The 26,651-nt window shown below is 43.8% G+C and overlaps 1 protein-coding gene across 4 annotated transcripts in view; it reads right to left on the reverse strand.

The window, feature by feature from the left end:
- Positions 1 to 8,727: 8,727 nt before the first annotated feature.
- Positions 8,728 to 26,651, reverse strand: part of LOC143767198 (uncharacterized) — a 237,296-nt gene continuing 219,372 nt past the window's right edge. For all 4 annotated transcript variants that reach the window (XM_077255325.1, XM_077255326.1, XM_077255324.1 and 1 more), the window contains one exon: positions 8,728 to 12,076. In XM_077255325.1, coding sequence (XP_077111440.1) covers positions 10,995 to 12,076 — 1,082 coding nt within the window. In that variant the 3' untranslated portion in view covers positions 8,728 to 10,994. The remainder of the gene's footprint in view (positions 12,077 to 26,651) is intronic.

Genomic DNA, 26,651 nt, shown 5'->3' on the forward strand with positions numbered 1-26,651 from the left:
GGTGTGTAATCCCTCTCCTGGGGATTCGAGTAAAGCATTTTTAAGTACCTGCGCATCCCACCATTCAGGCCTATCCCCTCCTTGACCAAATCCAGCCACAATCAACGCACATTATCAAATGCTTTCTCAGCATCTAACGCGACCAAGGCAGGGTGCCCCGTCGCATCCTCAGTCTCACCTTTAATCTCATCCATAATCAACATGGCTTTTCTAATATTGGTAACTGCTGATCGATTTTTGTTGAAGCCAGACTGATGAGGTGTAATTACTCTAGGTAGGATCATTGCTAGGCGATCTGCCTGAATTTTAGATGCCAATTTTAAGTCCTGATTGATGAGTAAAGTTGGCAGGCAACTGGAAGGGTCCTCCAATTTCTTGTCCCCCTTTGGTAAAAGTTTTATATATGCAGTGTTAACTTGGTTGGAGATGCCCCCTCCCCCCATTCATTCTTTAAACATACCCATCAAGGTCGGAGCTATCTGATCCTTTAGGATTTTATAAAACTCACTCCCGAAACCATCTGGTCCTGGTGCTTTGCCAGTATTGAGACTTTCGATTGCTGACTTCACCTCTTCTACTAAGATTTCAGCACTCAGAGCCTCCAATTCCCAGACACTCATATTTAAGTCACATGCTGTTCATTTTCTTGTGATCCTCCATGAGATGGTTCTACTTCTTCATTGAAGTCCAGCTGTGTTTAATTAAACTGATAGGACTTGATTTGGAAAGGCACACACCTGTCTATATAAGATCTCACAGCTCACAGTGCATGTCAGACCACAGTGGCCTCCATAATCCTTAAATGGAAGAAGTTTGGGAAGTCTTCCCAGACCTGGACGTCAAGCCAAACTGAGCAATCGTGGGAGAAGAGCCTTGGTGAGAGAGGTAAAGAAGAACCCAAGATCACTGTGGCTGAGCTCCAGAGATGCAGTAGGGAGATGGGAGAAACTTCCACAAAGTCAACTATCACTGCAGCCCTCCACCAGTCGGGCCTTTATGACAGAGTGGCCTGACAGAAGCCTCTCCTCAGTGCAAAACATGTGAAAGCCCGCATAGAGTTTGCTAGCAAACACATGAAGGACTCCCAGACTATGAGAAATAAGATTCTATGGTCTGATGAGAAGAAGATAGACCTCTTTGGTGATAATTCTAAGCAGTATGTGTGGAGAAAACCAGGCACTGCTCATCACCTGCCCAATACAATCCCAACAGTGAAGCGTGGAACTGGAGAGGATCTGCAAGCAAGAATGGCAGAGGATCCCCAAATCCAGGTGTGAAAAACGTGATGCATCATTCCCAAGAAGACTCATGGCTGTACTAGCTCAAAAGGGTGCTTCTACTCAATACTGAGCAAAGGGTCTGAATACTTATGGCATGTGATATTTCAGTTTGTTTTTTTTAATAAATTGGCAAAAATTACTACATTTCTGTTTTTTTTCAGTCAAGATGGGGTGCAGAGTGTACATTAATGAGAAAAAAAATGAACTTTTTTAATTTACCAAATGGCTGCAATAAACAAAAAGTGAAAAATTTAAAGGGGTCTGAATACTTTCCGTACCCAATGTATAGGTAAACCCCACATGGGTAATGTTTTTAAATTTGTAAACCTTTGTACATTGTGCAATAGTGAAACATGTACTCCCTATCCATAGCAATTACAATAACTACAAAATTTATTGAGATGTCCCCATCATGGTCTCTTTCAGTGTGTATGATACAGACCCCTTGGGTAATTTTTGTAAACCTTTGTACATTGTGTAACATCAATGTATTAATATGCACACTTCTTCAGGTTTCAGCCATACACAATAATAATATGAGTAATGAAACATGCTCTCTATATATTGCTGCTAGTTCCAAAATCTTACCCACACATCCCTTTATAAAGGGAAGTTTGACATAATACCTCTGTTAGCAAACGACATATACTGCTGACAAACGCACATCCCAATAGGTGGGCGGAATGCCTGGGTACAAAATCTGTGTCTGAGGGTGAAATCACTGTCCCTTCCCCTGTGCTTCGTCCTTCCCAATCTGATTCCTCTTGCCCACAACCTGAAGTTGCACATACAATAAGAACATCCAGCAACCAGGTCCACTTTTTGGTCCCAGCGCAGTGTTCAGTTTTCCCTTGTCAGCATATACAGGTGCATCTCACAAAATTAGAATATCAAAAAGTTAATTTATTTCAGTTCTTCAATACAAAAAGTGAAACTCCTATATTATATAGAGTCATTACAGAGTGATGTATTTCAAGTATTTAATTCTGTTAATGTTGATAATTACGGCTTATAGTCAATGAAAACCCAAAAGTCATTATCTCAGTAAATTAGAATATGCAGAGGCAGAGGGAAGCATGAAGTGCTTTAAAATTTCCTGGTAGATGGCTGCGCTGACTTTGGTCTTGATAAAACAAAGTGGACCTACACCAGCAGATGACATGGCTCCCCAAACCATCACTGATTGTGGAAACCTCACACTAGACCTTGGAAATCAAAAGTCTTGAGGAAGAGTGGAGAGACAGACAATCCAAGCTATTTGAGGTCTCGTGTGAAGTTTCCACAATCAATGATGGTTTGGGGAGTCATGTCATCTGCTGGTGTAGGTCCACTGTGTTTTATCAAGACCAAAGTCAGCGCAGCCTTCTACCAGGAAATTTTAGAGCACTTCATGCTTCCCTCTGCCGACAAGCGTTTTAGAGATAGAAATTTCATTCTCCAGCAGGTCTTGGCACCAGTCCGCGCTGACAAAAGTACCAATACATGGTTTAAAAACAACAGTATCACTGTGCTTGATTGGCCAGCAAACTCACCTGATCTTAACGGGTATTGTAAAGAGGAAGATGAGAGACACCAGACCTCACAATGTAGATGAGCTGAAGGCTGCTATCAAAGTAACCTGGGCTTCCATAACACCTCAGCAGTGCCACAGGCTGATCACCTCTATGCCTCCATTTACTGAACATACATTTCAGTAGGACAACATTTCGGATGTTAAAATCATTTTTTCAAGCTGGTGTCAAAGTATTCTAATTTATTGAGATTTTAAGAAGCTCTAAGAGACTGGGCTAAAAGCTCCACAGACCTATTCAGGCTGCAGCCTTACACATATTGGAACATGGTTATTGCCACACTAAGGCCTTTACCTGAGCTCAGTAGCACTGCCTGTCACCTGAGTAGTACGCTCCACAGATCTCCTCACTCTCTGGTACATATCCTGCAATTACTCCATTGTTGCTCAAAACCATGCAAAAGATACATTCTGCCTGGTTGGGTAGTTTCCAGAAGAAGTGCTTAGGCTTGTGCAGATTGGTCAATGGTACTCTAGGCTCTTTCCCTTGTGGAGGCTGCTTCCATGTAAAATGAGGCTTGTACATATTCCTGACATGGGTTACAGGCCTGACAGACTGAGCACAATACTGGCTCTCGCAAGCATGCACTGTTTTCAGAATTGAATTCTAATGCTTTTGGTGTCTGGTAGAATCCAATTTACTGACATTGATCATACAGTTCCCCAACTCCTGTATTATATTCACCTTACTGCAGCTTCACCCACTATGACAGTGGTTCCACTGGGATCCGGAGGCCAAAATGAACTGTCGAGCTCACAAAACTCAGGTTTCACAGCACCTGCTGGTCCTCTAAAAATGTGAAGCGAGGGCTGCATAATGACATGTCGGTGGACGTGGTGGGCAAAACCTAAAATTCAAATGGGCATGTTTTAGCTGCCATTGTAAAGTGCTGGGGAATACAGTGGCTTCAAAAAGTATTCGGCCCCCTGGAACTTTTCAATCTTTTCCCACATATCATGCTTCAAACATAAAGATACCAAATGTAAATTTTTGGTGTAGAATCAACAACAAGTGGAACATAATTGTGAAGTTGAACGCAATTTATTGGTTATTTTAAATTTTTGTGGAAATTCAAAAACTGAAAAGTGGGACGTGAAATATTATTCGGCCCTTTTAACTTAATACTTTGTTGCGCCACCTTTTGCTGCGGTTACAGCTGCAAGTCGCTTGGGGTATGTCTCTATCAGTTTTGTACATCGAGAGACTAAAATTATTGCCCATTCTTCCTTGGCAAACAGCTCGAGCTCAGTGAGGTTTGATGGAGATCATTTGTGAACAGCAATTTTCAGCTCTTTCCACAGATTATCGATTGGACTTTGACTTGGCCATTCTAACACCTGGATACGTTTATTTGTGAACCATTCCATTGTAAATTTTGCTTTATGTTTGAGATTATTGTCTTGTTGGAAGACAAATCTCCATCCCAGTCTCAGGTCTTTTGCAGACTCCAACAGGTTTTCTTCAAGAATGGTCCTGTATTTGGCTCCATCCATCTTCCCATCAATTTTAGCCAACTTCCCTGTCCCTGCTGAAGAAAAGCAGGCCCAAACCATGATGCTGCCACCACCATGTTTGACAGTGGGGATGGTGTGTTCAGGGTGATGAGCTGTGTTGCCTTTGCGCCAAACATATCGTTTGGCATTGTTGCCAAAAAGTTCGATTTTGGTTTCATCTGACCAGAACACCTTCTTCCACATGTTTGGTGGGTCTCCCAGGTGGATTGTTGCAAACTTTAAACAACCATTTTTATGGATATCTTTGAGAAATGGCTTTCTTCTTGCCACTCTTTCATAAAGGTCAGAACTGTGCAGTGTACAACTGATTGTTGTCCTATGGACAGACTGTCCCACCTCAGCTGTAGATCTCTGCAGTTCATCCAGAGTGATCATGGGCCTCTTGGCTGCATCTCTGATCAGTCTTCTCCTTGTTTGAGATGAAAGTTTAGAGGGATGGCCGGGTCTTGGTAGATTTGCAGTGGTATGATACTCCTTCCATTTCAGCATAATTGCTTGCACAGTGCTCCTTGGGATGTTTAAAGTTTTGGAAATCATTTTGTATCCAAATCCAGCTTTAAACTTCTCCACAACAGTATCAAGAACCTGCCTGTTGTGTTCCTTGGTCTTCATGATGCTCTCTGTGCTTCAAACAGAACCCTGAGACTATCACAGAGCAGGTGCATTTATACGGAGACTTGATTACACAGAGGTGGATTATATTTATCATCATTAGGCATTTAGGACAACATCTGGAGTTTTCTGCACTGAAAGTAAAGGGGCCGAATAATATTGCACGCCCCACTTTTCAGTTTTTGAATTTCCACAAAAATTTAAAATAACCAATAAATTGCGTTCAACTTCACAATTGTGTTCCACTTGTTGTTGATTCTTCACCAAAAACGTACATTTGGTATGTTTATGTTTGAAGCATGATATGTGGGAAAAGGTTGAAAAGTTCCAGGGCGCCGAATACTTTCGCAAGGCACTGTATGTATTTCACTATCTAGCAAACAATTTTGAATGTTGAGGGGACCTCCCAAATGTTAAAGGAAAAACCTAAACAAAAATGCTCCTTGTAAACATATGCTAAAAAGGGGGGGGGGTTATCATTTTTTTTTTTTTTTTTTTTTTATTTGGTGTTATATACAAGTAATTATGAAGGAAAAAATGTTTCTTAGTATTTTTTAGGTCTTCTTAGGTCTTCTTGGTTTTTAGGTGTTCTTATGACAACATTATTCCCAGATACCATATGCGAGTCAGAAAGGCATGCAGACATCTTCTCCATGATGTTCTCATTTAGTTTTAGCTCTTTCCCATCCATTTCAGCTTTTTTCTCAGGCCCCCAGACCGGTTTGTTGGGTCCAGCAGAAAAATATTCAGCTTTTCCATTGACTTGCGTTGGATTCGTTATTCGGTACGAATACACGGATATTGGAAATTGTATCAATTTTCCTGAATCCAAATAATTCATATTCAATCATCACTAGTTGTTATGCATCACCATATTTTGGAGGCTATAGTGTTTTTATTGTTTTTTGCTGAGTCAATTGAGGGCTTGTTTTTTGCAGGATGAGTGGGAGTTTTTATTGGTACCATTTTGGGGCACATAATATTTTTTTTACACTATTCCACTTTTTGGGAGGCAAAATGAACAAATAACAGCAATTCTGGGATTGTTTTTGTTGTTATTTTTTACACTGTTCACTGTATTGTAAGATTGATAACACAGCTTTATTCTTGGGATCAGTATGAATACAGCAATACCACATTTATATTGTTTTTTATGGTTTGCTACTTTTACACAATGAAAACAATTTTATGAAAAAAAATTGTTTTTGCATGGCCTTATTTGGACAGCTATAGCATTTTTATTTTTCCACTCACTGAGCTGTATGGGGGCTTTTTTTGCAGGAAAAGATATTGTTTTCAGTGATACCATTTCTATTTACATATGTCTTTTTGATCCCATTTTATTTCACCTATATTTCTGTTGACAGGTGACAGACCCTTGCTGGTATTTGTTTTTTATTGGTTGAGTTGAAGCTTTTATTGGTAGCGTTTTGAGGAACATAACATTTTGGATCACTACCTCGAAGGAAGTATTTACTGAAATTTCGCCTGCAGCATATGCAGCAGAAACACATGGGCCACTTGCACATTGAACAAGTCTGTAGGAACCTGTTCACACCACAAGAATACTTGAAGACACAAAAGAGCACAGTGAGGTCAAAAATACTCTGTTGTTAAAAAAAAAAAAAAAAAATCACAGTAATCAGCAAGTGCTAGTCAAGTGCATATGCAGCAACAGAGGCATCAGGAGATTAGGGAGGTGAATAATTGGTTCACGATTTAGTGTAGGAAGGAGGGTTTGTTGTTTTTGGAAAACTGGATGGAGAAAGAATAATAAAATACTGATAGGGGTTTGTTATAAGTCTACAAATATAATGGAAGCGCCTGAAAATATCCTTATAAAACAAATAGATAAGGCAGTGAATCAGGGAGAAGTCATTATTATGGGGGACTTCTACTACCCTGATATAAATTGGGAAACAGAAACCTGTAGGCCCAGGAAATGAAACATGTGTTTGACAATAACAAAAGGCAATTTTCTTTCACAACTGCTTCAGGACTCAATAAGAGTTGTGCACTGTTAAACCTACTGTTAACCAATAGGCAGGACAGAATACAGTATACTGGTTGGGGGTCACTTGTGTAATAATGATCACAAAATAATAAGTTTTCATGTATTCATTGATAACATGTATAATAGATGGGCTACAAGGGCACTAAACTTCAGATAGGTGAATTACCAATGCCTGAGGGATGATAAATGTACACAGAGCAAAATGGGAGACGTTTATTAGCATCCTGGATAGGACCTGTGCACAGTATATACCCTATGGGAATAAATATACTAGAAATAGGAGGAAACCACTATGGCGCAATAAGGGGCGCAATAAGTGACAAAAAGAAAGCATTTAGAGAATTAAAAGCAAGAGGGTAGTGACAAGGCATTATAATTATAGAGAAAAAAAAAAGTGTGTAAAAGTGTTGGAATAATGCCTATTATTATATATATTTACTACTGTTTAATAGTACATGAGTTTCTGTCTCCAGCAATAGTGTTATATTTCAGTTACAGCAGTGTGCGAGAAACGGCTGTGGTTTCCTGAAGTCCCCCACTATCCTCCCGCTGAACCATGATTAAATAAAGGACACTTTTAATCGGATGGTGAGTGCAACCGTTTTTTTTATTTCTGGATATTTTGAGAGCTATTTTCCTGCCGACAGTCATGTCATGTCTTGTTTTTTGTTGGAAGAGATGTAGATTTTATTGGTATAATTTTGGAGTGCACAACACTCTTAGATCACTTTCTATTCTGATTTTTGGAAGGCGGAGTGAGTGAAATGAAGCAATTCAGGAATTGTTTTTTGTTGTTTTACGCCTTTCATAGTGAGGCAAAAGTAATGCCAGCTTTATTCTTCAAATCAGTACAATTACCGTGATACCACACTTCTGTACACTTTTTAGGTTTTACTGCTTTAAAAAAAAAAAAAAAAAAAGATTTTCTAAAAAAAAAAAGTTCTTGCTTCACTATATTCTGAGAGATGTAGCATTTTTTTTCCAGATGATTGAGTTAGATGGGGCCTTTTTGTAATACAAGATGGATTTTTCAGGAATACCATTTTTAGTTAAATACAATTTTTTGACTGCATTTTATTCCACTTTTTGTTCAGTGATGTGATCAACAAAACAGTTTTTGTATTGCTATTTATTTTTTTTTTTACGGCTTTCACTGAAGGGGTTAAATAGTGTGACAGTTTTATAGAGCAGGTCGTTCCGGACGTGGCAATACTGAATGTGTCCTTTTTTTTGTTATTATATAAAATATGTTTATTTATTGGAGTAATACTTTTTGTAATTTTTTTCTCATTTTTTGTTTTTTTTGTTTAAGCTTTAGATTTTTGCTCTACTTTGTTTACTTAGTCTCTCTATTGGACTTTAAGTTTTATTTCTGTGATCATTGTTTTAATGCATTGCAATACAAATGTACTGCCTTGCACTAAAGTAGTCAGTTTCACCCTGACACAAGCCTTTTAGACCCTGTTTCTAGAAGAGCCTAATAGGCCGCAACTGCTTACAGTCCTGGAGGTTGTCATTGTGTGGGCACAGCTCCGATGCCCACATAATTGCCATGATGTACCGGTATGTCCATTTGCGGAAACGAACTGCAAGTTATTACGTACTGGTACGTCATATGCTGGTAAGGGCTTAAATTCACTTTCATATATACACACATAAGCTATGTCTATATTATGGAACCAGAACCCAGAAAAAATCCAAGGTCAAGGAATGTAGATCATTAAATAGAACAATAAACAAATTCTTTAATAATGAAATCACATACAGATCAAAACCAGATGCCTTGTGTCAACAAAAGGGATGCAGCAAGACATGTAAAGTATGAGAAAAATTTGCATAATTAAATACACAGCAACTGTATGGTTTTATGGAGTTCAATCCCATGGTACTGTTTATTGCATCTCCATTTGCCTATGGATGGAAGAAGCCAAGTGCCCTCCACTATACAAACATAGATGTATATGTAGCCACAGTATCGCAAACAGTTAAACCAAACTGCAGTACGCTGTTTCAGTGCACATGGATTAAAAGGTAATACCCATATCACAGGTAGTAAGAAAATTCCATGTATAGATAATCAAACTCCATGAGACAACACAGTGCCATTAAATGATCATCTACTGGCAGTGAAGTACATATTAGGTTAATACCACATCGGGATTAATGCTAGTGCATGTATTTAACTGGTAAGAACCATAGGAGCCAGAATGTCAGCTGCGTCTTACACCCCGACGCGCGTTTCACCTAATATTCTATACACACATAAGCTATGTCTATATTATGTCTATTCTGGGATCAGTATATAAGGGTTATTGTTAAACAATCAAGGATTTTGATAGTTTAAAAATTTCTGTTTCCTTTGCTTCTTAATGGAATTATATCCTTATAGTAATTTTTAATATCAATAGTTCCCTGGGTACAGGAAGACGAAAAGCTGTCAGGGAAATCCCCATTATATTAATATCAACATCAGTAGTCCCACAGAGAGGAAAAAAATTAATGTTATAAAAATCACAATGGAGCATTTACAGTAGATCATGAGCAGTGATGTGCAGCTGTATGCAGCATAAATTTGAGATGAGGAGTGCTATGGGTTAACATTTAGATCCACATGCATACGCTGGAGGAGCTGCTAATGAGTGTTTTTTTTCTTTAGAATTTTTGCATCTTTTTGAAAATTTGATGTGTATAAATGGATTGTTTTGCTTAAGATTTTAAAAATAATATATTTAGATTTTAGGGGTGTTTTTGTTAACCACTAAAAAGTAGTAACTAATAATCACTGAAAGAATCAAGATATTTAGAAAATTGTGTTCCCATTTTGTAATCATTTGCATATCATTAACATGTCTATGAATCCTAGAATTTTCATTACTCCACAGCTTTTCCTTTTTGGTTGTTGTGCTGGTAACCTGCACACATTCCTACGCCGTCCTACTCACTGTGTTAACCGCTTTACTTCATACAGTGTCAGGCCATCGCACTGAACCGCCATGCAGCATCTGCAACTCTACTGCATTCCCCTGTTGCTGGAGAGTCCCTGCCTGGCTAAAGGGAGGTATGGCCAGACTCTGCAGGAATTAATCCTGCTGTGTCCTTCAGAATTTTGCTTCCCTGGCCTATCCTCTGCCAGCAGTGGCTGTATTAGGCAGCTTGTTCCTTGAAACCTTGCCTGAACTTATGTTCCTAATGTAAAGTCAGTCTGTAGTTACCTTTATTGGTGCTATATTGTTTAGTCTCTGTGTTACCGCCCCGGCTTGTTTGCTCATCTAGTCTGCGCTCTACGCCTGTCTGGGCACATGGAGAGGTAAATCACTAAAGTTAGGGACTATGTATCATGATAAGTTTACACTTTTTGATGAAAAAAAACGTAACCTGTACTTCATCTTTTTAATTTATCTAGCAATAGTGGGATTTATGTATTCACTAATCACAGTGTGCTATAACATCATGTACAGTATTTATATACTGTATAAACACACAGTCAATGGATAATAAAAAGGAATCTCTTTATTTCTTGCATATTCTCTAAGCAACGGTATACAGCACCAAGGAAGAAAATGTATTATTGGTGTGCATGATAGTCATTTCTAAGAAATGGATCTTGAATAATATTGAGATTATCCAACATTAGCTCAATACATAACCCCATTCTTGCTAGTCCCACTATATAAAATTGCCACCTGTAACAGCATTTCATATGCCTCTCTCGTTTGATCCTATACTATCTTATACTATGAAAAAGATTCTATTATACTAGGAGGTCACACAAAGCTTTCTCATTCAGCTGCCTGTAATAGGAAAGTAGTCATGATCACCATGGAAATAATCTACATTTTTCTCTTAGATCTCTGAAGGATCTATATACAGAGTTATACATTCAAGACTATTCCATACACAATAAAGTGATAATAGTTGTGGAGAGTTTTCACAGTATGTCAAAATCACATGGGTTATGAAATCTAGTGCGAATCAACAGTGGAAATGATCATAGCGTTGCCCACTATTTGTGTTTTGTTGATTTATTTTTGATGTGCGTCTTTTGATGCTTGAGCATATATTTCAACGAGATAAAAGGTTTCCCACATTCTTTACAGGAGTACGGTTTCTCTCCTGTGTGGATCATCTTATGTTCAGTTAGGCTTGTGCTGCGAAAAAAACCTTTTCCACATTCAGGACAATAAAACGGCTTCTTACCAGCATGAGTTTTCTGATGTCTCATAAGATTAGCGAGACAAGGAAAAGACTTGTTACATTCTTCACACTTGAATGACTCCCCTGTGTGAATCATCACATGCTCTCTGAGATGGGTACCTTGATTAAAACATTTTCCACATTCTGGACACTCAAGCGGTTTCTCTCCTGTATGACTTCGGAGATGTTTCTCAAAATGTGACTGGTAGACAAAGGGTTTTCCACACTCAGGACATAACAGTGTTTGTCCTGTATGATATCTTTGATGGGCAACAAGGTGTGATTTATACCTAAAGGTCTTGTCACACTCAGAGCATGGGAAGGGTCTTTCACCAGTATGAACTCTGTAATGGGCCTGAAGGTTTCCAATCATACTAAAGCATTTGCCACATTCTGAACATTGGTGAGGTTTCTCTCCTGTGTGCACTCTCATATGAATCTCTTGTCTGCTCTTGGAAGGAAAAACTTTATCACATTCTGAACATGGGAAGATTATTGACAAGGTATGTATCCTGAGATGAGCTTTAAGATTTCCCTTTGCAGAAAAACTACAACCACACTCCGTACAAGCAAATTGCCTCTTTTTTCTGCCCACACTTCTCTGGTCTAATAGACATTTTTCACAGAACTCTTTGTTTTCAATAGAATCAGCATCTGTCTCAATCTGTCCAACATCCGTTCTCTTAAATTCTTTTCCACATTCACTGCACAGTACTGGGGTCTGCTCCGTATGCTTCTTTTTTTGCTTTCCAATATTTGATGGTTTATGAAAACATTTTGTGGACTTGACCGAATGGTGTGGTAGAGTGCCAGAGCTCTCCGAGGATTCTTTGCCATGTTTGTGAAATTCAAGTGGGCTTTCTTTACTGGAATCTAGAGAATATGGTTTATCTGTGGGTAAGAAACAAAATAGGCATAAGTAAGTAAAAAAAGATGCCAATTCACCAGATTATATTAAGTTAGAAGTAGCACCAGCCTGGGGCATCGCCGGGATGCCGCGCTGAGGAGATGTGGGGCAGGAGAGCTCCTGCCAGGGACTTCTCTTTATACGGCTCTACTGCACTTATACTTTACCAATCATACCTGATAGGTCCCAGGAGAGTTAAAACTGCTGCTTACATGGGACAAGCAGTAGCTGCTGCTTCTGTGACAGCATTTGATGCCTTCCTGCTCAGAGAGCTAGCGGGTTCCACAGTTCTGGGGTCATCTTGCCACAGCATCGATGTGACCGTCACACGTGAGGAAGACTGGGAGATGGGAGGATCTCATGAGCAGGAGTTATTGGCCTCTACTGGAGAAGAAGGTGAGCCTGGAGGTTGAGAGGTGGATTGGCAGCTGGACAATGAATCCTTGAAGCTGTGGGCTCAGGTTGGGTCAGAATGCCCCTTCACACAATTTAGTGCACAAGATAGCAGCTTGGCATCTGATGAAATCAGAAACCAACCTTCCCCTCCCCCCATACAACATCAAACCCCTAGGTCTCAACTAACACCTAGATTGGGGAGACCCCCTCACAGAGGGTCCAAGAGTAGGGTTAAGCAAAACGGATCAGACAAATTCAAAAATCACCAACTTTCGGCAAAGTCAGGTTTCATGAAACCCGACCTGATCCTAGTGTGGGATCGGCCATGTGGTCGGCGATCTTCGCGCCAAAGTCGCGTTTCATATGACGCGTTCAGCGCCATTTCTCAGCCAATGAAGGAGGACGCAGAGTGTGGGCAGCGTGATGACATAGGTCTCGGTCCCCACCATCTTAGAGAAGGGCATGACACTGATTGGCTTGCTTTCTGCGGCATCACAGGGGCTATAAAGGGGCGTGCACGCCTACCGCCATTTTACTTCTGCCGATCGTAGCATAGGGAGAGGTTGCTGCAGCTTCATCAGAAGAAGGGATATAGTTAGGGAGGGAAGATTAACCCCCAAACTGCTTGTGCTGTAGCGATTTCCACTGTCCAACACCACCTTTTTTTGCAGGGACAGCGGAGGCTATATTTTTGTGCATCAGCTCTGTAGCTTATTAGGCTGCCTGTTATGATCTGGTGGCCTAGGAGCAGCATGAGACGTACTCTGGAGAAGGTGGTACCTGTACTGACCGCGGGCCCTGAACTTAACACCGCAACTAGAAGTAGCCGTGGGATGTTCCTGACACTCCCTAGACACCTCGTCACAGCCGGAGGACTAAATACCCGTAGAGAAAGAAGCGGAAAAACTATCTTGCCTCAGAGAAAATCCCCAAAGGATAGACAGCCCCACACAAATATTGACGGTGAGAGGAGAGGGAATTAACATACACAGACTGAAATCAGGATTTAGCAAAGGAGGCCATTCTAGCTAAATAGAAAGAATAGGACAGAGTACTATGTGGTCAGTATTAAAACACTAGAAAATATCCACCACAGAAAATACAAAATCTCCACATCTAACTAAAGATATAGAGGGTATATCTGCATCTCCAGAGATACCAGCTTGGATGAGCAAGTCCTTATACAGACCAAGCTGGACAAGACTAAACATAGAAATGCACTGAACTATAAGGCCCACAGCATGTGGACTGCAAAAACAAAGCCAGAACTTATCTTTGTTGAAATGAACAGCAAAGCAGGAGAGACCAGGCAGAGATGTGAATCCTCCAGGAACAATGGACAACTGGCACTGACTAAAGGGTCAAACAAAACTAAATAGCCCAGTGGATTGCATTAAGTGGACCCACCTGATGAAATGCTGTGATCGAAGACAGCAGCGCTACCACTTATAACCATCGGAGGGAGCCCAAGAGCAGAATTCACAACAGCTGCCTAAGGCTCCCTGATAGCTGCATTGCTGTTTGCACGCTGCTGTGCAAACCAACTGCTTTTTTAAAAGCAAAAATCCTGTTGCTCCTTTCTGCACAGTTATCTTGTTTATTTGTCCACACTTTTGTGTGCAGCAGTCCTTTTTTTGCTGCCATACTTGTCCTGAGATCATTGTAGGGAGATTGAAATTGTACTACCGTCCTTGTATTTTTTCATATATCTTCCAGCCACGTTCTGCCACTTACACTGTGTTGTGTTATACACTGGGCCTGAGTTTTGGTGCAGTCTCCCCCCCAAAAAAGGGAGATTCAAATTGTCACAAAGTGGATATATGTCAGTTCTGTTAGTTTGTCGTATATCAGCCAGCCACATTCTGCCACTTACATTGTGTTGTGTTATACACTGGGCCTGAGTTTTGGTGCAGTCTCCCCCCAAAAAAAGGGAGATTTAAATTCTCAACAACCTTATATACACCTTCTACCTTGTTTTACAGTACCATATAACGTTTGTTATTTTGGTTAGATTTTCCCAAAAATGAGGAAGTCTGCTGGAAGAGGCCGTGGGCGGTCGTTGTCAGCTGGTACTTACTGATGGTGGTGGTGGAGCATTGGGTGGTAGTGGGAAAAGTAAAATAGCACCTAAGGCTGGAGGTGTTGAGCCAGCGTCATCGTCTGGCTACACAAGGCCTCGAAGGCTCCCTTATCTTGGAGTAGGAAAACTGCTTTTAAAGCCGGAGCAGCAGGAAAAAGTTTTGGCTTTCCTGCTGACTCAGCCTCTAGCTCTTTCGCCTCCTCTTCAGGAAGTTCAAAATATAAAAGCAGCGAGTCGTCAGTGGATGCTCCCAGTCAGGAACAAGACGTTTCCTTATGACCTTCACCCAAACCAAAAGTGAAGGATGCGTCAGGCGACACTACAGGTTACTCCATGGAGCTCTTTACACATACCGTGCCTGGGTTAGAAAGGGAAATTGTTAACTGCCCATTACAAGATGAATCGGACATGGAGTGCACTGATGCACAGCCACAGCTAGATTATTATGCTGTTCCATTGACTCAGATCACTACATTGCCCTCGCAGTGTACTGAGCCAGAATCTGACCCTGATGAGACTATGGTGACCCGTCCCGAACGCTATAGCACCTTACATGGTGACACAGAGGAAGGTGCACATGACATTGAAGAGGAGGTGATAGATGACCCAGTTGTTGACCCAGATTGGCAGCCAATGGAGGAAGAGGGTGCCGCTGCCAGTAGCTCAGAAGCGGAGGAGGATGATCCGCAGCAGCCATCTACATCGCAACAGCTGTCATCTGGCAGGCCCATATCAGGCCAAAAACGTGTGTCAAAAACAAAAACAGTTTTAGGACAGCGTGGCCATCCGGTGAAAGTAGCACAGCGTGCAATGCCTGAAAAGGTATTCGATAGTAGGAAGAGTGCAGTGTGGCCATTTTTTAACCAAGATACGAATGATCAGTCAAAAGTAGTGTTGAGCGATACCGTCCGATACTTGAAAGTATCGGTATCGGAAAGTATCGGCCGATACCGGCAAAGTATCGGATCTAATCCGATACCATTACCCGATACCAATACAAGTCAATGGGACTCAAGTATCGGACGGTATTCCTGATGGTTCCCAGGGTCTGAAGGAGAGGAAACTCTCCTTCAGGCCCTGGGATCCATATTAATGTGTAAAATAAAGAATTAAAATAAAAAATATTGCTATACTCACCTCTCTGACGCAGCCTGGACCTTACCGAGGGAACCGGCAGCGTTGTTTGCTTAAAATGCGCGCTTTTACTTCCTTCCGTGACGTCACGGCTTGTGATTGGTCGCGTGCCGCCCATGTGGCCGCGACGCGACCAATCACAGCAAGCCGTGACGTAATTTTCAGGTCCTCAATGCCTAATTCTAGGCATTCATGATTTTAAAATGACGTTCCGGCTTGTGATTGGTCGCGTCGCGGTCACATGGGCGACGCGACCAATCACAAGCCGTGACGTCACGGGAGGCAGGAGACGCGCGCATTTTTAAAATTACGTCACGGCTTGTGATTGGTTGCGTGCCGCCCATGTGACCGCGACGCGACCAATCACAGCAAGCCGTGACGTAATTTCAGGTCCTGAATGCAGAAATAGGCATCAGGACCTGAAATTACGTCACGGCTTGCTGTGATTGGTCGCGTCGCGGTCACATGGGCGGCACGCAACCAATCACAAGCCGTGATGTAATTTTAAAAATGCGCGCGTCTCCTGCCTCCCGTGACGTCACGGCTTGTGATTGGTCGCGTCGCCCATGTGACCGCGACGCGACCAGTCACAAGCCGGAACGTAATTTTAAAATCATGAATGCCTAGAATTAGGCATTGAGGACCTGAAAATTACGTCACGGCTTGCTGTGATTGGTCGCGTCGCGGCCACATGGGCGGCACGCGACCAATCACAAGCCGTGACGTCACGGAAGGAAGTAAAAGCGCGCATTTTAAGCAAACAACGCTGCCGGTTGCCTCGGTGAGGTCCAGGCTGCGTCGGAGAGGTGAGTATAGCAATATTTTTTATTTTAATTCTTTATTTTACACATTAATGTTGTTTCGATACCGATACCCGATACCACAAAAGTATCGGATCTCGGTATCGGAATTCCGATACCCGCAAGTATCGGCCGATACCCGATACTTGCGGTATCGGAATGCTCAACACTAGTCAAAAGTTATCTGTAAGAAATGCTCAAAGACCTTTAGCAGAGGGAAGAATCTTCAAAATTTAAATACAACGTGCATGAATAGACATTTAACCAGCATGCACTTGCAAGCCTGGACTAACTACCAAACGTCACTGTTGGTGCACCTGCTCAGAATGAAGGTAGTCAGCAATGCTACATTGCTTCCCTCACTGTAAGCCCACCGGTTAGGACACCACCAGCAGCAAATGTGGAGGTATCGTCGCAAGACCAAAGCAGTCAGGGAATCACAAGGTTATTGGTAGGAAACACTGTATGTAGGCCAACATCAAGAATACCATCACCAACCCTCTCTCAATCCGCCATGTCCACCACCACCACCACCGCTAGTTCCACTATATGCAGCTCTCCAGTCCAGCTCACCCTATAAGAGACTCTCGTTAGGATAAGAAAGTACTCATCCTCTCATCCGCGTACACAGGGTTTGAACGCCCACATTGCTATACTAATCTCGTTAGAGATGATGCCCTACCGGTTGGTTGAAAGCGAAGCTTTCAAAGACCTGATGGCCTACGCAGTACCACGCTATGACCTACCCAGTCGCAACTTCTTTGCGAGAAAAGCCATCCCAGCCCTCCACCAGCATGTCAAAGATCGCATTGTCCGTGCACTGAGGCAATCAGTCAGTGGAAAGGTGCACCTCACAACAGATGCATGGACCAGTAGGCATGGCCAGGGATGTAACGTGTCCATCACGGCGCACTGGGTTAATGTGGATGCAGGGTCCACTGGGGACAGCCATAGTGGGACAGTTCTGCCTAGCCCACAGTCTAGGAAACAGTTGGCTGTAGGCGTTCACCACCCCTCCTCCTCCTCCTCCTTCAGAAGCGAAAGCTCGTCCACAGAGCGCAGTCGCACGACCACTCCATCCGCAGCTGCCAGTGTTGCACACGAGGTGTCCCATTATCGAACAGCTAGTGGTAAGCGTCAGCAGGCTGTGTTACAAATGAAGTGTTTGGGCGACAACAGACACACCGCGGAAGTACTGGCCGAGTACTTGCAGCAAGAAACTCAGTCATGGCTGGGCAGTGTACATCTTGAGGCAGGCAAGGTAGTCAGTGATAACAGAAGGAATTTTATGGCTGCCATAGCCCTTTCAGAACTGAAACACATACCTTGCCTGGCTCACGCCTTGAACCTGGTGGTGCAGTGCTTCCTGAAAAATTATCCGGGGTTACCAGCCCTGCTCCTGAAGGTGCGAAGACTTTGCTCGCACATCCACCGGTCGCCCGTACACTCCAGCCGTATGCTGAACCATCAGCGATCGCTGAATCTTCCCCAGCACCGCCTAATAATCGACGTTGCAACAAGGTGGAACTCCACACTGCACATGCTTCAGAGGCTGTGCGAACAGAGGCGTGCTGTAATTTATTTGTGGGAGGATACACATACACGGGCAGGCACTTGGATGGCAGACATGGAGTTGTCTGGTGTGCAGTGGTCGAAGCTACAAGACCTCTGTCAAGTCCTTCAGTGTTTTAAGGAATGCACACGGCTGGTAAGTGCAGACGACGCCATCATAAGCATGAGCATCCCACTAATGCGTCTGCTGATGCAAAGTTTGACGCACATTAATGAGCAGGCGTCTGCAGCCGAGGAGGAGGGAAGCCTTGATGACAGTCAGCCATTGTCTGCTCAGGGAACTCTCCTGGACGAGGTGGCGGACAAAGATGAGGAGGAGGAGGATGATAGGGATGAATATTTATGGGAGGATGCTTCTCAGGGGGCAATAGAAACTGGTGGCGTTGCAAGGTCAGGCACAGGGTTTTTGCGGGACACAAGTGATGTTGATTTGCAAGAAAGTGCTCCTCAACCCAGCAGAAGCAGTGAATTGACACCTGGAACATTGGCCCACATGGCTGAGTATGCCTTGCGTATCCTAAAAAGGGACCCCCGCATTATCAAAATGATGACCGATGACGATTACTGGTTGGCCTGCCTCCTGGATCCACGATATAAAAGAAAATTACAAAATATCATGCCACATGAGAACCTTAAGCAAATATTGGCTACCAAACAAGCAACTCTTGTAGACTGTTTGGTTCAGGCATTCCCAGCACACAGCAGCGGTGATGGTTCTCACATGAGCCGTAGGGGGCAACATGGCAGAGGTGTTAGAGGTGGACAAATCCAAAGTGGCGTTGGACAGAGGGGTTTTATGAGCAGGTTGTGGAGTGATTTTGCAATGACCACTGACACGACAGTTACTGCTGCATCGATTCAAAGTGACAGGAGACAGCATTTTTCCAGTATGGTTACAAACTACGTTACCTCCCTCATCGATGTTCTCCCTCACAGGTCATTCCCCTTTGATTACTGGGCATCTAAAATAGATACCTGGCCTGAATTGGCAGAATATGCATTACAGGAGCTCGCTTGCCCTGCTGCTAGTGTGCTATCCGAAAGAGTCTTCAGTGCTGCTGGTTCAATACTGACCAAAAAAAGGACACGTCTGGCTACCAGAAATGTCGATGATCTAACCTTCATTAAAATGAACCAATCAAGGATTTCAAATTATTTGGCCTCACCTTCCCCTGCTGACATGTAGCTTGCCTGAAAAATGTCTTGCTTTTGGCCTCCTCTTACTGACTGCTTCAATTCCTCCATTTGCAGCTGCTGAATGTCCACAATAGGCCATTTTTATACCTCCCTAAATGGGCTGACTCCCCCACAGGGCCATGGTCACCACCTGGTGCAAGCACCCATGCGAGTGCCGTTTGCCTGGACAGGTGGGTGTGCCCACTCTTGGGCGACGGCACAGGGTCCCTTATAGTGCAATGAAGTGTCTTTGACGGTGGTGGTGCACAACCAACGTCAGACACACCGTCGTAATATGAGGGGCCCTGTGCCAGTACTTCCGCCCACGAGAGAGTGTTCCCCCCCAGCTCGAACAGTGCTCTACCACTTGCAATACTTACCTCTCCCTGCTCCACCACTGTGTAGTCCGTGCTGTTAAATCCTTCAATGGCACTGCCAATACAAATTTGTTGAAATGATAGATGATAGTTAAAATATACAGGGGCCCTGGCCTCCATTTAGACCAGTTAATACTTTGCGCCTACTACCACTGTCTGCTACTCAACAGAGGAGCCCACCCCTGTACCTAGCTATGCCACCTGTTTATTTATGAACAATTTTTTGGCAGACATTTAGCCTACTTTATTATTAGGGCCTACTAACTGTCTGCCGCTCATTACAGTTGTTCTCCGCTGAACAAAGCAATGCCGCCTGTTTAGTCCTGTGTAAAGCTGCAGTAGCTTCGTATGCAGTGAAGAAGCAGTGACCCACAAATTCAAACACAAAAGTCTCTTTTATTGTGTTACTTCACACAGTCAATATAGTAAACGGCTTCTTCATACAGTCCATTAATAATGCATGGCTATATGACGCAGTCAATACACAGGCCGAACTTCCCTCTGTCCAGTTTCCCTGGGTGACCGCACACCGGTAACAAGTCTCTGTACTCACTCAGCCCACTGCACTCTTTATCCTCTGGAGTGCAGCCGGGTACACATAAATGCATATAACTTCAGTGATCAGTTTACACCAGTTCAATGCAATACATTTCACATGACTTTAGATTTGCGGTCCCTAAACAGGCCAGACTCCCCTTGTCCAGTTTTCCTGGGCGACCGCACGCCATCTCAGTCTCTATACGTCTCCATACACACAGCCTCATATGTTGCAGACACTACTCACGCCAGCCCTCCTCTGTCTAGTTCTCGTGGGTGTCCTGCATCGCTGTATCACAGTCTCTTACAGACTCTTTACTCACACAGTTGTACACAGTTCAGGATATCCTCCGGATAGCAGCCGGGCACTATATCCACCTGTTTGCAATCGTTGCACATGCTAGTCCTCTTTCGGGCACAGGACATCCACCTCCGGGCACAGAACATCCACCTCCGGGCACAGGACTGTCCACATCCAACTCCTACGGGCACAGGACATCCACCTCCGGGCACAGGACTGTCCACCTCCGAGACCAGTACTATGGACGAGTTGCATCTCTGTGTATGCTGCGGGTGCCAGGCTATTCAGCTGCCCTGGGTGCTGGCTCTGCTGGCCTCCATGCACTCTGCAGACCAGCACACACCAGACTGACACTGACGTGCACCTCACACACCTGGCCTCACCTGGCCAGACACCTGACACGGCCTGCACGGCCTGACACGGCCTGACACGGCCTAAACGGCCTGACACTCCCTTACCCCTTACTGCAGGGCTTTTAAACACACACAAACCTGTGGCCTTCAGCCACATGGAAAACCCAGACTGGAAATCCATGACTCTCATGCACACCTATGGACATCATCCGTCTGCATGCACATTCTGGGGAGAACAAACAGCGCCCCCTAACTGTATCAGAGGCCACAGCCTCACACCTGTTACCAATTTTGAACTGCATTTAGCCTGCTTTATTATTTGGGCCTACTAACTGTGTCTGCTACTCCTTCCAGTTGTCCTCCGCTGAAGAAAGCAATGCCGCCAGTTTAGTTCTGTTACCAATTTTTAACTGGATTTAGCCCACTTTATTATTTGGGCCTACTAACTGTCTACCTCTCCTTACAGTTGTCCTCCGCTGAACAAAGCAATGCCACCAGTTTAGTCCTGTTACCAATTTTGAACTGCATTTAGCCTACTTAATTATTTGGGCCTACTAACTGTGTCTGCCACTCCTTACAGTTGTCCTCCGCTGAACAAAGCAATGCCGCCAGTTTAGTCCTGTTACCAATTTTGAACTGCATTTAGCCCACTTTATTATTTGGGCCTACTAACTGTGTCTGCCACTCCTTACAGTTGTCCTCCGGTGAACAAAGCAATGCCGCCTGTTTAGTCATGTTACCAATTTTGAACTGCATTTAGCCCACTTTATTATTTGGGCCTAATAACTGTGTCTGCCACTCCTTACAGTTGACCTCCGCTGAACAAAGCAATGCCGCCTGTTTAGTCCTGTTACCAACTTTGAACTGCATTTAGCCCACTTTATTATTTGGGCCTACTAACTGTGTCTGCCACTCCTTACAGTTGTCCTCCGCTGAACAAAGCAATGCCGCCTGTTTAGTCCTGTTACCAATTTTGAACTGCATTTAGCCTACTTTATTATTTGGGCCTACTAACTGTGTCTGCCACTTCTTACAGTTGTCCTCCACTGAACAAAGCAATGCCGCCAGTTTAGTCCTGTTACCAATTTTGAACTGCATTTAGCCCACTTTATTATTTGGGCCTACTAACTGTGTCTGCCACTCCTTACAGTTGTCCTCCACTGAACAAAGCAATGTCACCTGTTTAGTCCTGTTACCAATTTTGAACTGCATTTAGCCTACTTTACTATTTGGGCCTATATCTGTGTTTCCTCCTCATCCTGCCCATTGCCCAGCCACTGCTAGATGAGTCTGCTGGTACATTGACCCTGACCACTACATTCCCCTTCCACTCTACACAGCCAGAATCTGACCCTGCTGAAAGTCAGGTTCCCCTTCCCGCATACTATACCACCTTACACGGGGACAGAGAGGAAGGTGCAGATGAAAGTGCAGGTTCCTTCATCAGGTGGGGGGGCATACTCGTTGGCAATGTCACTGGCACAGGGCCCCTCATAGTACGCAAAAGTGTGCCACCCGCAGTCAAGCACACCGCCGTACTATGAGGGGCCCTGTGCCAATGCCAACGAGTGGGCCCCCCCTGCTTGCTCAGGATCACAGCACTTGCAAAGTGGAAATACTTACCTCTCCCTGCTCCACCGCCGTGACGTATTCCGCGTTTCCTGGGCCCACGAAAATCTTGAGCCAGCCCTACCCCCCCACAACTTTAGCTAAATGACCCCCAGTTTTCAATGCCTAACTATTATTATAAAGTAAATTAAGATTGACAAGCTTCAGTAATAAGAATTGATGGTTTGGGCATTAAAATGGGCACTGTAGGTGTTTCCCTGTCCTCCACTCACTGCCGACTTTGATTCTCCATTGACTTGCATTGGGTTTCGTGTTTCAGTCGGCCCCTGAGTTTACGCAATAATCGGCTGATTTCACCCGACCCGACTTTTGACAAAGTCAGGTTTCGCGAAACCCGACTCGATCCGAAAAAAGTAAAAGTCGCTCAACTCTATCCAAGATGTTTGGGGCACAGTTGACCTGTTTACTATAAGGGATTTACCTAAAACATCTAATTTTACCAACATTGGGGGGAATGGAGTGAACCTCCTGATGATTCTTCTGGGGAAAACAAATGGATATCACATGAACCCCCCTCAGCACCTTGGAAGAAACTCCTGGCACACTTCCCTTCCAAGGAGGATTTCAAAACCTTAAGAAATTAGGCTAAAAATGCTTGCAGAACTAGATAGCATGTGTAAGACAGGATCAGCAGCACCTTGCGGGTCCTATGGATACTCTGGAAAGGACCATATCATCACTAGATCTCATGTAGCATATCTGCATCTGTGAAGATGGGAAACTCTCCAGGACACCGGGCATGGGTTGGATACTCTTGATTCCCATGTTACACGGTCGGTGGTGGCTGTCCCTAACACCTGGCGCTTTGGATGGTCACAGTGATAAGGGCACATGGCTGCGGGTGTGCGGGGGTTTTCCACCACTTCTTGCTATTTCCTCTGAGTCCTGTGAGGTTGATTGTGTTCCTCGTGATGTAGATGTAGAGGAAGAATAGGATAAAGTCACAGAGCCAGGTTAATGATGGACAGGTTAACTTTTACTTCACACAGCCAGAAAGGTGATAGCCAGGTGGTACACTGGAAAACATGTCCAGTTGATAGCAGGTTCTAAAATCACAAATGGCAGTTGGCAGCAGAGGCAGAGAGATGGGTACAAATGAGGAGCAATATCAGTAAGTCCCTCCAGTGTTTAAAACTGGCATCCGTTACTGATGCTATAGAATTTTTCTTCTACCCTTTCAGGGCCTCAATCCCCAAATGGCCTCTTTGACCCAACCTCACTAACTTGCATATCTTGTGAGGTGCAATAGCATAACATTCTCCCCAAAGTCTCTAAGAGTAACTATTCCTGGACGAATGTTCTTACTTACTTCTAGGCACACTTGCAATAGCAACAGACCTATGTGCTCTTTAGAATCCGGGCATGACATGCCCCAGTAGTAGATGTTTGGTGCTCCCTCACCCTTTCCTCAAGTTAGCCGCTCCAATACAGCCTGGCGGGACAGGGGAATGGAGTCCCTCACTTGTTTCCTTGTGGTGTCTGGGTTCTGTGGTGCTTCTCTGTAGTCTGACTATATCTCAATCTGATCTGAACTCATCTGACTAGAATTGAACTTACAATCAGAGATGAGTGAACCCAGTAGCATAGTTATCAAGGGCAGAGGGAGTCATCACCCAGGGCCCCGCGCTCTGAGGGGGCCCACCCAGAGCTATGCTACTGTAACTGTATCGTGTGTGCAGCATGCCGATACAGTTACATTCTGTGACAGAGCAGGGAGAATCAAACTGGGTCCCTGAGCAGGCGGGAGCCTGGTGTTCGCAGTGGGCCCCCTGCCCGTGATCGCAAGATCAACTGTGTCGGCTTCATACTGATAAAGCTGACTGCATTGATGAGAGAACGAGTGTTACGCTCCATCTACCATCATCCCCCTGTCAGTGTCTGATGTCACAGACGCTGACACTAACAGGGGCTCACGATGATGTCACTTCTCGGTCCAGAGATGTGCAGGCGCTCAGAGCAGCGGAGGAACCAGGAGGAAGGGGAGTATTGTGTTTATTTTTTATGGGGTGCATTATTCTATAAAGGCTGCCTATGGGGGTGCATTATATTAGGAGCTGCATTATTCTATAGAGGCTGCCTGTGGGGGTGCATTATATTAGGGGCTGCATTATACTATAGAGGCTGCCTATGGGGGTGCATTATATTAGGGGCTGCATTATACTATAGAGGCTGCCTATGGGGGTGCATTATATTAAGGGCTGCATTATTCTATAGAGGCTGCCTATGGGGGTGCATTATATTAGTGGTATTTACCACTGACCATATTGTGGTAATATCAATATTGGTCTTTATATAGAAACTAGATTGTGGCCCGATTCTAACGCATCGGGTATTCTAGAATATGCATGTCCCCGTAGTATATGGACAATGATGATTCCAGAATTCGCGGCAGACTGTGCCCGTCGCTGATTAGTCGAGGCAACCTTTATGACATCATCGTCGCCATGGCAACCATTATGACATCTTCGTCGATACTGTGCCCGTCGCTGATTGGTCGAGGCCTGGCGGCAGACTGTGCCCGTCCCTGATTGGTCGAGGCAACCTTTATGACATCATCGTCGCCATGCTGTGCCCGTCTCTGATTGGTCGAGGCCTGGCGGCCTTGACCAATCAGAGACGCGGGATTTCCAGGACAGACAGACAGACAGACAGACAGACGGAAAAACCCTTAGACAATTATATATATAGATTATTTTCAGCAATAGCACGGTCATCTGCTGAGGTTCTCCTCCACTATTAGGGTGTGTTACCCAGTTAAAATCAAGGTTACCTGGTTAGGGGCCCACTGAGAAGTTTCACCCCCCTGAACCAAAACCCTAGCTACGCCTCTGAGTAAACCTTTCAAGGTTCGGTTCGGTTTCGCCGAACGGACCTCCATTTGTCGAACAGTTCGCCGAATGGTTCAACAAACGTACCCAAACCCCATTAGATTCAAAGGGAGGCAAAACCATAGACAACACCTTAAGGGGTGTAAAAAAGCTTCCCAAACAGTTAAAATTTGGGGAAGACACCCTTAAAAGTGGCATCAATTGACCTACTGTAGAATTTTGCAAATGGCACAGCAGCAGTCAGCCATGGGCCATGCATGATATTCGGGCCTGACCCAGCATTTACAGCTTGGAATTTAAGTTTCAGTGAGGACCTGGTGGTTAAGGGAGTGGCGTAAGCCTTCTTAGCTGGGAGACCTGATATCCTAATCATTTTATTTATTCCAGCCACACTCAGATGGTAGAAACATCAGCTTCATACAGTACTATTGGTAGAAAGTTGTAAGCAAAGTTACACAGGTTGTTGACTGATTAATTGACCCACAGTGGAACCTTTTATAATGGCACAGAAGCGGTCAGCATTAGGCATGCATGAGGTATCAGGGACATGGCAAGCATTTACAGCTTTGAATTGAAGTTTCAGCTAAGACGAGGTGGGTGAGAGACTAGTATAAGCCTGCTGTGCTGGGAGCCCTGATACCTCATGCAACATCTTAAACGTTATTTTTGATCAACCACACTCAGATGGCACAAATATCAGCTTGGTATACCACAAATGTTATAAAAATGTAAGGATAGTAACCCAGCTAGTTGACTGATCAATTGACCCACAGTAGAACCTGCTATAATGGCACAAAAGCAGTTAGCCATGGGCCCAGCATTTACAGCTTGGAGTTGAAGTTTTAATGAGGACCTGGTAGTTAAGGGAGCGGTGTAAGCTTTGTTACCTGGGAGACCTCATTTCCTAAGGAAAGGGTCTATTCTTTCTATTGCCCTCCCCACCGTACTCCTACAAGAATAGATTTTTTTTTTTGTGAATATTCTAACCCTTTGGCTACTAGAAAGTGGAAATTGGCTAAATTACCTGGTCTGACTACGCCACAATATTGTTAGACCTAAAATCTTCCCATTCTTTAACTTGGGCTTGTCATAATAATAATATAATAATAATTTTTATTTATATAGCGCCAACATATTCCGCAGCGCTTTACAACTTATAGAGGGGACTTGTACAGACAATAGACATTACAGCATAACAGAAATCACAGTTCAAAATAGATACCAGGAGGAATGAGGGCCCTGCTCGCAAGCTTACAAACTATGAGGAAAAGGGGAAACACGAGAGGTGGATGGTAACAATTGCTTTAGTTATTTGGACCAGCCATAGTGTAAGGCTCGGGTGTTCATGTAAAGCTGCCTGAACCAGTTAACAGCCT

This window comes from Ranitomeya variabilis, chromosome 4 (assembly GCF_051348905.1).
Source record: "Ranitomeya variabilis isolate aRanVar5 chromosome 4, aRanVar5.hap1, whole genome shotgun sequence".
Lineage (NCBI taxonomy): Eukaryota > Metazoa > Chordata > Amphibia > Anura > Dendrobatidae > Ranitomeya > Ranitomeya variabilis.